Source organism: Thermobia domestica, chromosome 4, assembly GCF_964235325.1.
Source record: "Thermobia domestica chromosome 4, izTheDome1.hap1.1, whole genome shotgun sequence".
Taxonomy (NCBI): Eukaryota; Metazoa; Arthropoda; class Insecta; order Zygentoma; family Lepismatidae; genus Thermobia; species Thermobia domestica.
The window spans coordinates 7,824,680-7,837,121 of NC_137457.1; the positions used below are offsets into that span (position 1 = coordinate 7,824,680).

General features: G+C 31.4%; 1 protein-coding gene across 40 annotated transcripts in view; it reads left to right on the forward strand.

Moving 5' to 3' along the window:
- The window catches only part of LOC145683699 (uncharacterized), a 606,036-nt gene that overhangs the window by 411,734 nt on the left and 181,860 nt on the right, over positions 1-12,442 (forward strand). For 37 of the 40 annotated variants that reach the window (XM_081755114.1, XM_081755113.1, XM_081755079.1 and 34 more), the window contains 4 exons: positions 3,354-3,374; positions 5,051-5,083; positions 5,885-5,923; positions 11,358-11,408. In XM_081755114.1, coding sequence (XP_081611240.1) covers positions 3,354-3,374; positions 5,051-5,083; positions 5,885-5,923; positions 11,358-11,408 — 144 coding nt within the window. The remainder of the gene's footprint in view (positions 1-3,353; positions 3,375-5,050; positions 5,084-5,884; positions 5,924-11,357; positions 11,409-12,442) is intronic. The other 3 variants (XM_081755073.1, XM_081755104.1, XM_081755078.1) reach the window with 2 other exon arrangements.

Below are 12,442 nucleotides of genomic sequence, written 5' to 3' on the forward strand. Positions count from 1 at the left end.
TAGCGATGACACTGTGTTTATTTCACTAAACACATTGAGTAAAAATGTGTAATAGGATAAAAATCAAAATTGTATGGAAAAATCCCTATTTACATTAGGTTCGTAGCTCGTTTCCTTTGGAGCTATGTTAGATTTTAAACGGTACCCCTGACATGTCTCTATCATGTACCTGAGGGGAGATATTCTCGAAAAGGAAAAATTCCTGAAAAATCTTTTTTTAAAATTTGGGCAAGAATTTCCCGCTTCTGGTACATAATAGGGGACTTTGAGTGGTATAGATGAAAACATTGCTTCATTACAAACACAATGAAGTACAGACCATTGTCCTAGTATAAATAATGATTTATGATGATTTTTAAATGCTTTAAAACTCTTTTCTTTTTCCTTTGGCCATATTTGTGACTTCACTATCCCCAGGCATCGCCCGCGTGGCCGCAATATGTCCATGTAACATGTTATATGATTCCTTCACGTTTCCTTGAATGCAAAAAAAAAGATGGTGTGAACAACTTCACTAGAGGTTTATAAAGCGAATTTGGAAGGGCGGCGCCTTGGTCGATGTGTAAACCATAAAGTGTAAAAGGGTTAAGCGTTGGTGACAATTTTTTCTTTCTTATTGTTTGAATGGAATGCAAGACTGATACGTCATTCGTTACCCTCTAGCCAACTTTTTCATTAAAAATCAGATTCAGAAACTTAATTTCAACTCAAGCAACTAAGAAACTAGGATAATGAAAGTAGAAACAATAGTATTTCAAATGCAGTTCTTTCTAAATATATTCATTTCGGAAACATCTTTATAAATAAAATCAAATTTCAACACATCAAAATTCCAGCATCATATTTATATACTAATGCATTTCATGAGAGTTCTCACTAGCATAGAGATTACGAAAACAGTAAGACCGAAGTATTTTAAACGTCACAGAGAATCACTGTTTCACTGTTTCATAGTTGGTAGCATGCAGTTGATATTTTATTTTAAAGTTTGGCAATAAATACAGCTATATACAGGACCAGGGAAAATAATTTTCGTTTCATACTCAGATAACGATTCTACATTCACCATAACATTTTATTTATCTGATTTCCCATCTTGTAAGCAACTATTTCTCTATAACCTATACACTAAACTCAATAATGAGTTTCTGCAATAATTTGGTACGAAGACTACATTTTAAATTCAAATTTCGTCAAACGCCTGGCATGAAATATCAATTCGTTCCATTAAGAATTTCTTTCAATTCCTAAAAAAATTATTGCTTCCTCTTGTTTTCAAATATCATAGTTATTTTCTATATTTTCGTAGTTATCTGAACTCAACTCAAAATCCTCGTTACGTTTTAAAAATTCACCTTGAATTTTTTTGACAAATCTTTCTATCTTTCTTAGATTTTCAGTTGCATTTCCTTTTCGCCTAATGCAGAATTAAATGATAACTTCACTAACCTATTAAAATAAATACTAAATCATCCTTTTTACTACTAAAAAATTATTTCGCAATTTATTTTGTATCGGTTGCAAAAAGTAATAATACCTATCTCAATTAAAAGCTAATGTCTCCCCTAATGTTTTACAATTCTCTGATTTGTTGGCATATACTTATAAAATTTATGTGATGATTTTGTATTTCCAAAATGTACACTTCAATAATTGCCAAAGTTTACAAAAACTTCTTGAGAGAATATTTTTTGTGTTATTTGAATAGCCTTTAATTATTAATTGCTTATAATCATTTCACTTTACACTAACATTTGTACAAATTCCACACTCAGAAAGAAATATCTGAATAAAGTCAAATTTGGAATATAAAATTGTACCGATAATACACAATTGTCAGGCCGAGAGATGGAGAGTCCGTAGATTACTAGCGCTCTGTCTTGTCTTATGGTTTCACCCTCGCTTGTGAAACGACGCTCAGTCAGTAAAGAGCCGAGAAAATGAATGGAAATGACGGAGATTTCACTATGCTTTGTCCTCGTTACGGAACATCACGTGATTGGATGAGCGACCTCAAACACGGTAGAGGAATCAGCGTCCTGGAAAACAGTACATAGAAACGTTATTTATCAGCTCTTAAAGAGGTGCAGCTACCACAGTAATGTGTGTAGTAATGTGACTTATCAGCTTTTACTGCGGATGCTACTTCAACAGTCTTGTGTGTGTTCAAACGGAGGGCCAAGATTAGCATTCAAATACAAAGTGAGTATTTGATCACATAACTGTTATCTTGTCCAGGTATATGTAACGGATCATCCAACTTCATCGGTAATGCTGATTCGATGCGCGAGCGCTTCAGTTGGTGTGAATTTGTGTGTATGTATATATTTTTATTTTGTCTGTTGCGGTTTAAACTGGAGAGAACAAAGCATTCTGTTACTTTCCATTTTCCATTGTTCAGCATGCAAACCAACCCAGACTGAAATTCTACGAGAACACTCTCGATGATGTGCTGAGGTTCACGACACGGTGTTAAGCAGCAGTCTTGTTTCAGCCTATGAGACAATGATGGTCTCATTAGTACCAGACGCTACGGTGGTGAACACCAATGTTCCATTTATCATTATTGAACGGTTAACGGGAAGAAAAGCAAGTTTTATGGTTTGAGTTAGCATTGGCTTCAACATACTATTCGTTTGCTACATCATGTGCCCGAAGTACTGCAGTTACTTTAGGTAACTCCAATTGTCATATTTCAACATGATATTGTCCGGCCAAATTTTCTGAGATATGCGGGAGTCTTCGTGCAAGGCGGGCATCAATGCCTTCTGGTCCAAATGTTTCATTGGCATACCATACACTGAACACATCTGGGTTATGGTTGTTCTGTCACTTGGTCGTTGCGGACCTTCAGTATCCATTACTGTTGTTTGTTGACTCGTACATAAACCAGATTGAAATAACTTTCTTTTTCATTACATGCTATGAATTTCAAAGGGTCTAATTGCTGCATATGGGTTGAAACTTTAATGTCGAAGTTGATGTGTACTTTGGTGATCTAATCAAAATCTCTATTGCCATTTAATACTCCATGGTATAAATTTTATTTCAAACATACATCTTCACCTTGGTATGTAGTTTTGACAAACAATAGCGTGTTTTTGGATCATGTTAGTATCATTCAGCATCAGAAAAATCTATCGTGATATGGTACTTGCGCTCAAATAATTTCTGCTAAATACTGTTGTAAGTTGAAGACGTTTCGTCTCAGGGAATGAAATATTAGAACCTACGTAATATAACACTTTATTTTCATCCCTGCAGCTTACAAATAATTGTATTTTTTAATTTAGAGAGTTTTTGCTTTGATATAATACAGTTATAATCGACTACTCTTGTCTACATAATTTCAGGTACACCTACCGGTATAGAAGGTAAGAGCAACAAAGAATTACTTACACTATTTTCAAAATGTAGTGCAAACGAGTACTACATTATCGTTTTTCATTTTTTCTATATATTTGACCTTTCACAAATAGGAAAAGAAGTGCATTGCTGGTGAAATTAAATTACACGTTTATAACAATCACGTCACATTCCTCTGTATTACAGATTATAGATATTTACATTTCGTATCTCTAGTAAAATTTGTAGGGCTATTGTCTTAACGTTGATAATTAGGATTCCTGCTTTACTTGAACACATGTTTTATACAATACATAAAAGTATTTCGTGACTTTGCTGTATACTTTAAATTGAATTTTCGAAAAGTTAGAAACAAAATGCGTAAATTTTGGATATGTTTAGTCATATTTATAAAATCGTTACTGATTGCTTAAAAATAAATTGCAACTACAATAAAGTCCTTAATTAATTGCCGTGTTGAGATCACATATAGTATTTTACATAAATTTCAGAGCTGAACTTCCACTCCAAGCTTATTAACGGAGCCAAGCTGGAGCTTCCACTCCGATTTAAATTACCCGTTAATGTTTCCGTTCGTTTTTGTAATCTATGTTATTGCTCAACATATAAAATAACAGACTTTCACTAAATTATCGTATTTGCAATCTTTTTTCGCCCTATTAGCAACCAATATTTTATTTCATCCCTGTTAAATTCAATAGTGTTTCTCATTTTATGTATTGGTGTAAAATTGTTAACATTTTTCATTCATCATACTGAGTACTAAAATGCACGTTTAGGAGTAAACAATATTGCGGATGATTCTTCGTATACAGATTTGATCAAGAATTAAGACACAATGTTGATCACAGTATATGCTTTAGTTCCTAATTTCTCTTTACTTTTCACGATTACTTAATTTGCTATGGTTACTAGATGCTTTGTCACTCATCGTACAGCAGAAATTTACACGTAAATAGAATATCTTCCAACTTGCTCAGCTTAATGTAAAAATAACCTGCGTTGCGTAACAACTCTGAAAGATAAATATCTTCTATATCTCAAGGTCTTTGCCACCATATATCCTGAGAGTATCGAATTTTAATTTCCATAGCAATGTCATCTGTTCTTCATTCCTAATAGTCATAAATAAATACAAATACCTATATATGATTATTATCTTTTCATCTATCATTATATAAACCAAACTATTAGCTAAATGTGTAAAATCCAAAACAATAATCAATACAAATCTACTAAATTGAAATATTTATAATCGTATTTCCTTAAGTATAGTAAATGAATCACGGTTATTGATCTGTTTATTGTTGTTTTGTCTGTAACAAATTAAACATGTTAATATTATAATTTGTATAAGATTTTCTATAAATTCTACCCACAGATCTTATTTTTCAGCCAATCAAGTAATAATTATGTTTATGCTTTATATAATATACAATTATAAAGCTTCAAGTTTTTAAACTAAGATTTATCTTGTGTTTTCTTTACATAATATTCGAAAAAGATATTCACTGACAACATAATATGCTTTAAAATTTGTAAAACATTATAATGCAAAGATTTTACAATTTAATAAATATACAATAATACATAATTCAAATTAATATAAATGAATTCGAAATATTTTAGTCACTCCTATCAACATCATAGCTAAGTACTTAATAATGTTTGTTACGTTCTTCAGAGACAACTACAGAAGTTACAACTACAACAGAAGGTAAGATGAGAAAGATCTAACTTAAACATTTTAAAAATATTCATTCAAATATTAATTACTAGTATAATGTCGTTATTATAACTCTACTTATTTGTAACATAATGTTTACATATGTACAAATAGTTAACAATGTAGTTTTATATTCTTAAAATTCACGACAAAAATGTATTTGACATCTACTATAGTAACAAGGGTTATATATATATATATATATATATATATATATATATATATATATATATATATAATGCAATCAAATAATCAATATATTTTAGAAGTGTATTACTTTAAGTAAATAATCTGGAAGTAGGTAGTAAATATATTTTGTTAGGGAATATAATTATATTTTGGTGATTGATGTTATACTTAGAAATTGCGATAAGATCCATAAACAAATCTTATCTGAAGACGTTGTTATGCTTTTGAAAATTTTTTTCTTTCTAAGATGACTTTTATTGGTAAAAATTTTTATCTTAATTAGCATTAAAGTGCTTAATATTTATATTTCATAATTTAATTAAATTATCTAATTTTGTTTCAAGCTTTTGCACGTTCAATATATAAACTGTTTGCTATATAAGAAACCTATTGTTGTGTAAGTACTTGTATTACTTGCCATCTTAACTTAAGGAAATAACCTGGTAACTCTTTGTATCACATGTGGATTCCAATAGAGAAGTATATCTTAAAAATTACAATTTTATAATTAATTATACCTAGGTATAAATGAACAGTTTTATTTTTGCATTTTGCTCACTAAACGTATTCTCATTATTTTCCTGGCAACTAAACTTGCTACAGGCTCTCCACGAACAGAAACAGAGGAAGTAAGCAGTGAAGGTAAGTACTATTTAAATATAAATTGTTATTAGTTGTAATATTTTTTATATATATAACGATTTGGTTTTAACGTTCGTTCCAGCATGAAGGATATCTGAGACATGAACTTACAAACGAACGTACGATCGGAATCGTATGGGCCCAAGCACCCAACTAAACGCAGATTTTCCACCCTTCATACGCTAACGATGAAGCAAACAAGGTTTATCCTATGGTATCTTACACCATAGGATAATATACTGATAGGAAAAATATATTAAAATAAAATAAGTAATCATAATTTGAATTTACCTCAGTCTTGATTTTATTATAGTAATTGAAGGCAAACTAGGTGCGTTAACTGAAATATTATAATTGCTTTTCAAAATCGACATCTCCAATAATAAAGTTTATACATAAGTACTTATTTATAACACGTCTTGCATCCTTTCTTCTTTTCTTTCGCATGCAAGCTTTCGCAATCAACACTGTGCCACGGTGGCTCAGTGGTATAGCGCTCACCTCTGGTGCATGAGGTTCTTATTTCGATCCCAGCTCGCCCCAAGTGAAATTTGTGGTGGAAAAACACCCTGCGCGTTGGTTTCCTCGAGATTCTCCCGTTTCCTCGCACCTTTTTAATTCCACAATTTCATTCATTTCCCATCATCACCGTTTCCTTTTCCGTACCCGGCATAATTGTGGGACGTAAAACTCAAAGATTTCATTTAATTTCATTTCATTTACCGCGGAATGTAATGCAATTCTAACCATGAAACTACAAAATTAGTGTTGCTGGAGTAGGAAATGATATTAATAGTATGGAAGTCAGTATATTTTGCTTTCAAATGTGTGTATGCTTTTAATTTATACGTATTTTTTGAAGATGGCACGCTAAAGTACCAAAAATTAAACAACTCTTGTATCAGGATCAAATAGAAATGGTATCTCTTCTCTGAATAGAAGAAGAAATGGGTTCTTTCATTTCTCATAATTATAGAACATAATCAAGAGATAAGAAACTTCTTTTAAAAAGAAACATTGTACTACTATTAAGTATAAAATTATATAGCGAAACACATTACAGATTTTAGAACAGCAATTGCTAATTTTTTTATTGCATATCAAGCCAAAAAAGAGAATCAAATTGATGGTAACATTTTTCACTTCCCTCCCAACCAATGTTGAGAAAGATGTTTGCTGAATGTAAGTAAGTCAAATATATTACAATGTTTGTTTCCTACGACCTTGCTTCTGTTCATTTTTGTAGTCTATTATAGACAAAGTTTCAATTGTTCTAAAGTACCTATATGCAGTTTGCCTTTACCGTCTATATGCAGTTTGCCTTTACAAAACCCGCCAGTGAACCAATGATCTTATTTAAAAGGATAAAATAACAATCAAAGTCTTAAAATATATCGTCATCCATTCCAAAACCTAGTTAGAGTTCAAAATTGTCAAGCTTGAAGATAAGCTTTTTCCTTTGAAGCAACACAAACTTGATTCATCGACTTCTGGGTATCACGAACTCGATAGGAGCTTAAGTAATTTTAACAGTATCTGTAGTGGATTTAACAGTAACTTTAGTTTGCTTACAGCGAAAAGAGAACTTTTATACATAACTTTCCGCAGGGCAAAATATAGTTCTGGAGGTAAAGTGTCACCTCATTCAGATCTCTTGTAGTAGAATGTCTTGTGAAGGACTATTAAATGACATTGCAACAATGTGCAGAAGATACATAGGAAAAGAAAGACAATCGAGAGCAAAATGTTTAGGATAGGAACATAAAACGTATGCATTATGATACAGGAACGCAAATTATAAAATCTTAAGGAAGAAGTAAAATAAATTAATCTAGATTTGGTAGGAGTTTGTGAAATTTGATGGGGACGTAAGAGGATGTTGAAGAGGGAAAAATATAAATTGATTACTCGACTAATGAATAGGGCGGTCATAATGGTATAGGAATATTTCTTGGTAAGTGTTTAAAAGGGAAGACAATAAAAGTAAAATCTGTTGATGATAGAATTATGATGTTAACAATTAAAGATAAAACGAAGAATTTAGTGGTGATAAAGGTATACGCACTACCGGTTCACAGGCAACTAAAAAAGTGGACAATAATTACGAGAGAAACACTGAGAGAAGAGTGGGTCATGTCTAATTCAAATGGGAGATTACAATGGAGTTATATGTGAAAAATAGGAAAGTCGTTCTGTGGGCAAATATATTTTAGGTGAAAGAAATGAAAAGGAAAAGAGACTAGTCAATTTCTGTAGACCAAATTGAATAGTAATTGGGGCACTTAGTTCAATCAGCAAAACAGAAGCTAGTATATCTGTAAATCTTCAATAGATATCAGATAACCATGTTATGATTAGAATACGTAAAGGAATACCTTAGAAACATGAAGGAAGTTCCCGGAGCTGATATTTTATTTCATCATAACTTTTTGTCGACCGAATTGGATATTTAACTGAAAAATGTTTCGAAATGGAAAACATGTAATAAGATATTGATATTGGAATTCTGAAATACAAGGAAACAAGAACTATTTTCATTGAAGAATTCTAATAAGAGTTGTAAAACAAAGAAAAGATAGATGTAAGTAGTAACGAACGGTAGAATCATAATAATCATTCCATACAGCAGGTTACAGAAGAACGAGTATGTTACCACGAATACAAAACGGCTATGAGATCCTGAGTAACAGAACAGATAAAACAGGCAATAAAGGATAGACGAGGTGGAAACATATTGATGCAGAATAGAGAGAACAATGTGCAAAAAGTTAAACTAGTTACTAAGTAAAACAGACAGAAAAAGGCAAGAGGAAAAAGGAAAATCTGAGGACATAAAAGAATGGGAAAGCGTTGTGAAATATAGGGAAATGTACATGCTGGTTAACTCTATACATCTTTGGAGCAAGGAATAGATTATTACGATAGTAGTAGAAAATAGGAATGGAGAGGTAGGCAGCAAGAGAAGTGAGTCTTAAGGAGATAAAGGATGTATTGAGGAGTTACATCAGAATATGGTTAGACCTTATACCTTAAATGTTGAAATAGAAAATGAAGTACCTGAAGATGTTACGAGTAAATACTTTAGTACTTTTCGTGTATAGTTTACAAAATAACTTCAAAGGAAACTGAGATTGATAATATAACAATGGAATTCACAAAGAACATTAGATAAAATGCCAAGAAACATTTTTCTGATTGTACAAAGAAATATATGAAATAGAAGAGTGGTCAAAATACATCCTAAAGAACATAATCATACCGGTGGCTAATACATCAAACCCAGAGAAACGTGAAGTTTATAAATCTATTAGTCTCACATCGCATGCAGAAAAAATTTTACTTCGAATATTGAACACAAGGTTGTATTGAAAGAAAAGATGAAAAACGTTGAGGAGGAACAGTTCGGGTTCAGGAGAAATAAGGACACAAGAGATGATTAGTACAAGGAATTATATTCAGAGTGATCAGTCAAAAGTTTATATAAAATGGAAAAAAAAGTATATGTTGCATATATTGTCAATGTTCGGAGTTCTACAGAAAGTAGTATCGGAGTGTGAGGATTAAAGACTCATAAGAACTTTATATATGAACCAACGACTATATGTTAGAATACGGGAATAAATGACAGGGGAGAGAGCAATTGGAAGGGTAGTTCCCCAGGGATATTCCCTCTGTCTAAGAATATTGATATTTATCTGGAAGACCTAGTGAAAAATAGCCACAAAAGGAAAACGGCATTTCGGTAGGAGATAATATGATTAGGTGTATACAGTTTGCATTTGATATGCCACATGTTGCGGAATCTGAAAAGAAAGTCAATAGGATGTTAAAAATTCCAGGAAGGGCTGTGAAAAATATAGGCTGAAAATACATGTGGGTAAGACAAAGCAATGGTGACTGGAGCGAAGCAATCGTGGTCAAATATAAAATAGGAGGGAAGAAAATAGAACAGATCATAGGTTTTGATAAATTGGTACTATTGTTATTGGTGATGTTAAATGTAAACACGCAGTAGAAATAAGGATAGGAATGACGAAGGAGGGCTTACGAAAGTCTCATAAAATGCTTCGTGTGGAGTATTGAACTGTATTGGATGGAAAGATGGAGATAACGCAAAAAATTATGAAAACCTACTAAAAGCATTTGAAATGTGCGTATACAGAAGAATAGAAAGAATTGCTAATGTCGATCGGAAAACGAATGAGAGGGTGCTGGATAAATTTTGGAAGAAAATAGTTTTAGACATTATTGAAAAATGGAGAGAAAGTTGTTGGTACATTGTCTAAGAACAATTTCAGCATGAGGGACATGCCAGATATATGAGCTTAGGAACGAGAAGGAGAAGACGAGGAAGCTAGAATTTGTAGGAAGGAAAATAAAAAAGAATCAAAATCAATCAATAAAAAGAAAAATCGTAATAAAATATGAGGAGGTTAGTGGAAGCCTCAATCAAAGCTTCTCACTTGCAGAAAGTGACCTGCCAATAATGGCAGAATATCTGTGAGATGACGAAGAGGATAATGGTGCTGATGTTTTCATGATGTTTGATCTAAGCTGCAAACAGTTCAATAAAATACATGAGTGGAACTATTTTGAGGACCATTGGAATGTATTATATAAGAAAATAACACAAAACAACACAATTACTTTGGCTTTGCAATAACAACCAAGTAAGAGTTTGTCACTTCAGCTTCCGAGGACAAACGAGGAAAAAAACTCATAATTCCTCAGACAAAATGTACTCGAAAAGCATACACGAAATACATGCTGACCTTTCGGATTTCAAAGCAACGTTTTTTACAAGGCAAATATTACTTGAGTATTTCGTTCAGAAGGACTTCTGTGGCGTCCAGATTACGTGTAAATATTGATTTTACAGATGAGTTTCAATAAGGTTTAATGTGATAGTAAAATACACATTTCTTGTTACGCCTATAATAATAAAAGGAATAAATCACACATTGTTTTATATGCTAGCTAAATGAAGGTTACTCGGGAGAAAGATTCCGCAAGTGGACTTTTACTTAACTATCACTGGATAAAAGTATTAGATTATTTTAAAACTTTCACTTCCTGAATCGAATAATTATTCGTTTCATTTAATATGCAATAAATACCAATATGTTCAGGAAAGCATACACATATCTTTTTATTTAAGAAAACCATAATCGAAATTCAAATGGGAATCAATTTTCTTATGCTTGGATTAATTATTTGTGCAGTTCATGTTAATTGTTGACTTCTATACTTTATTGATTATCCCTGCAAAAATAAAGTATGATATAAAATAATTATATTTTTGAAATATTTGTAATATATCAAGTTACAATGTTACATTTGTGTCATGGCCATAAATGTCGAATTGAATAAACTAAATTAACACTGGAATTTTCATAAACACATTTGATAATTTGACACTTTGGACATTTCGTAGGATCAACAACGCCAACTCCTACACCAACGACACCAACGACGGCAGAAGAAAGTAAGTTTATGTTTAATACAGTCTTACGTTTAAAATATTAATACTAAATATAACTAAAACGAACTTAATTCATTGAAAGTAATTCATACTTAAAATATAACAATTAATTGGCACTTTCTAATTTTTAACAGAAAAAATAATTTTATATAAAATCTATTAAATTATGTCAGTAATCCTTAGTACATTTATCAGGAATATTGGCTCACGTTTTGTTGTAAGTACAGGTGTGAAATATAGTTAAAGATACTATCAGTTATTGATGATTGTACTAATAATATTAATATATATTCTGTTATTGGTATATACTTCAAATAATCATTAAAGGTTTTTAGTACATTAACCGTAAAGAATCCGTTATTTGAATACTTTATTAGAATTAAAAAGTAACCATATTTTAATATATATTAGTAATACAATGTAAGTTTAACTTCAGGAGTATTAAAGAAAATTCACCTTAAATGCATGAGGATAAAATGTAATAATTAAAATTTTAGCCGTATACTACCATATTGACCAGAAATATAAAAATAACAATTTTGAATCAAACATTTCGCTGCGCAGTGACTGCCATAAGACTCACCGCGACAGTGATTGTTTCGTAGTGGAGAGAATGTATAATATTGCAACGAAAGATGTGGATATGTTACAAGATATCTATTGTTATTCTTAATGAAGCAATAAAATGACAATTTGCAACTTCGACTAAATTAAACATGTTATACTCCATAACAAATATTAACTTATATTTCTGGTCAAACAAACATTTTCGTTCTGTGTATAAAACAATGACAAAACTTTTTAAAATCTTACATATATCTTTTTTTAGGCCACATGCTTGAATAGTACTGTGTAGCTTATGAACGCAATCCTGTGAAAACTGTCAGTGATAGAAATATACTGTTAGAAAATAAATCTGAATATTTGGTGTTATCTTTGTGTTTTAGGCAGTCGAAGTAAATCAGAAAAGCTTATTGATGTTTCATTTATCTGTTCTAAGTTTCTCGGCTAGCTGCTGCATTGAATTTGTTTAATTT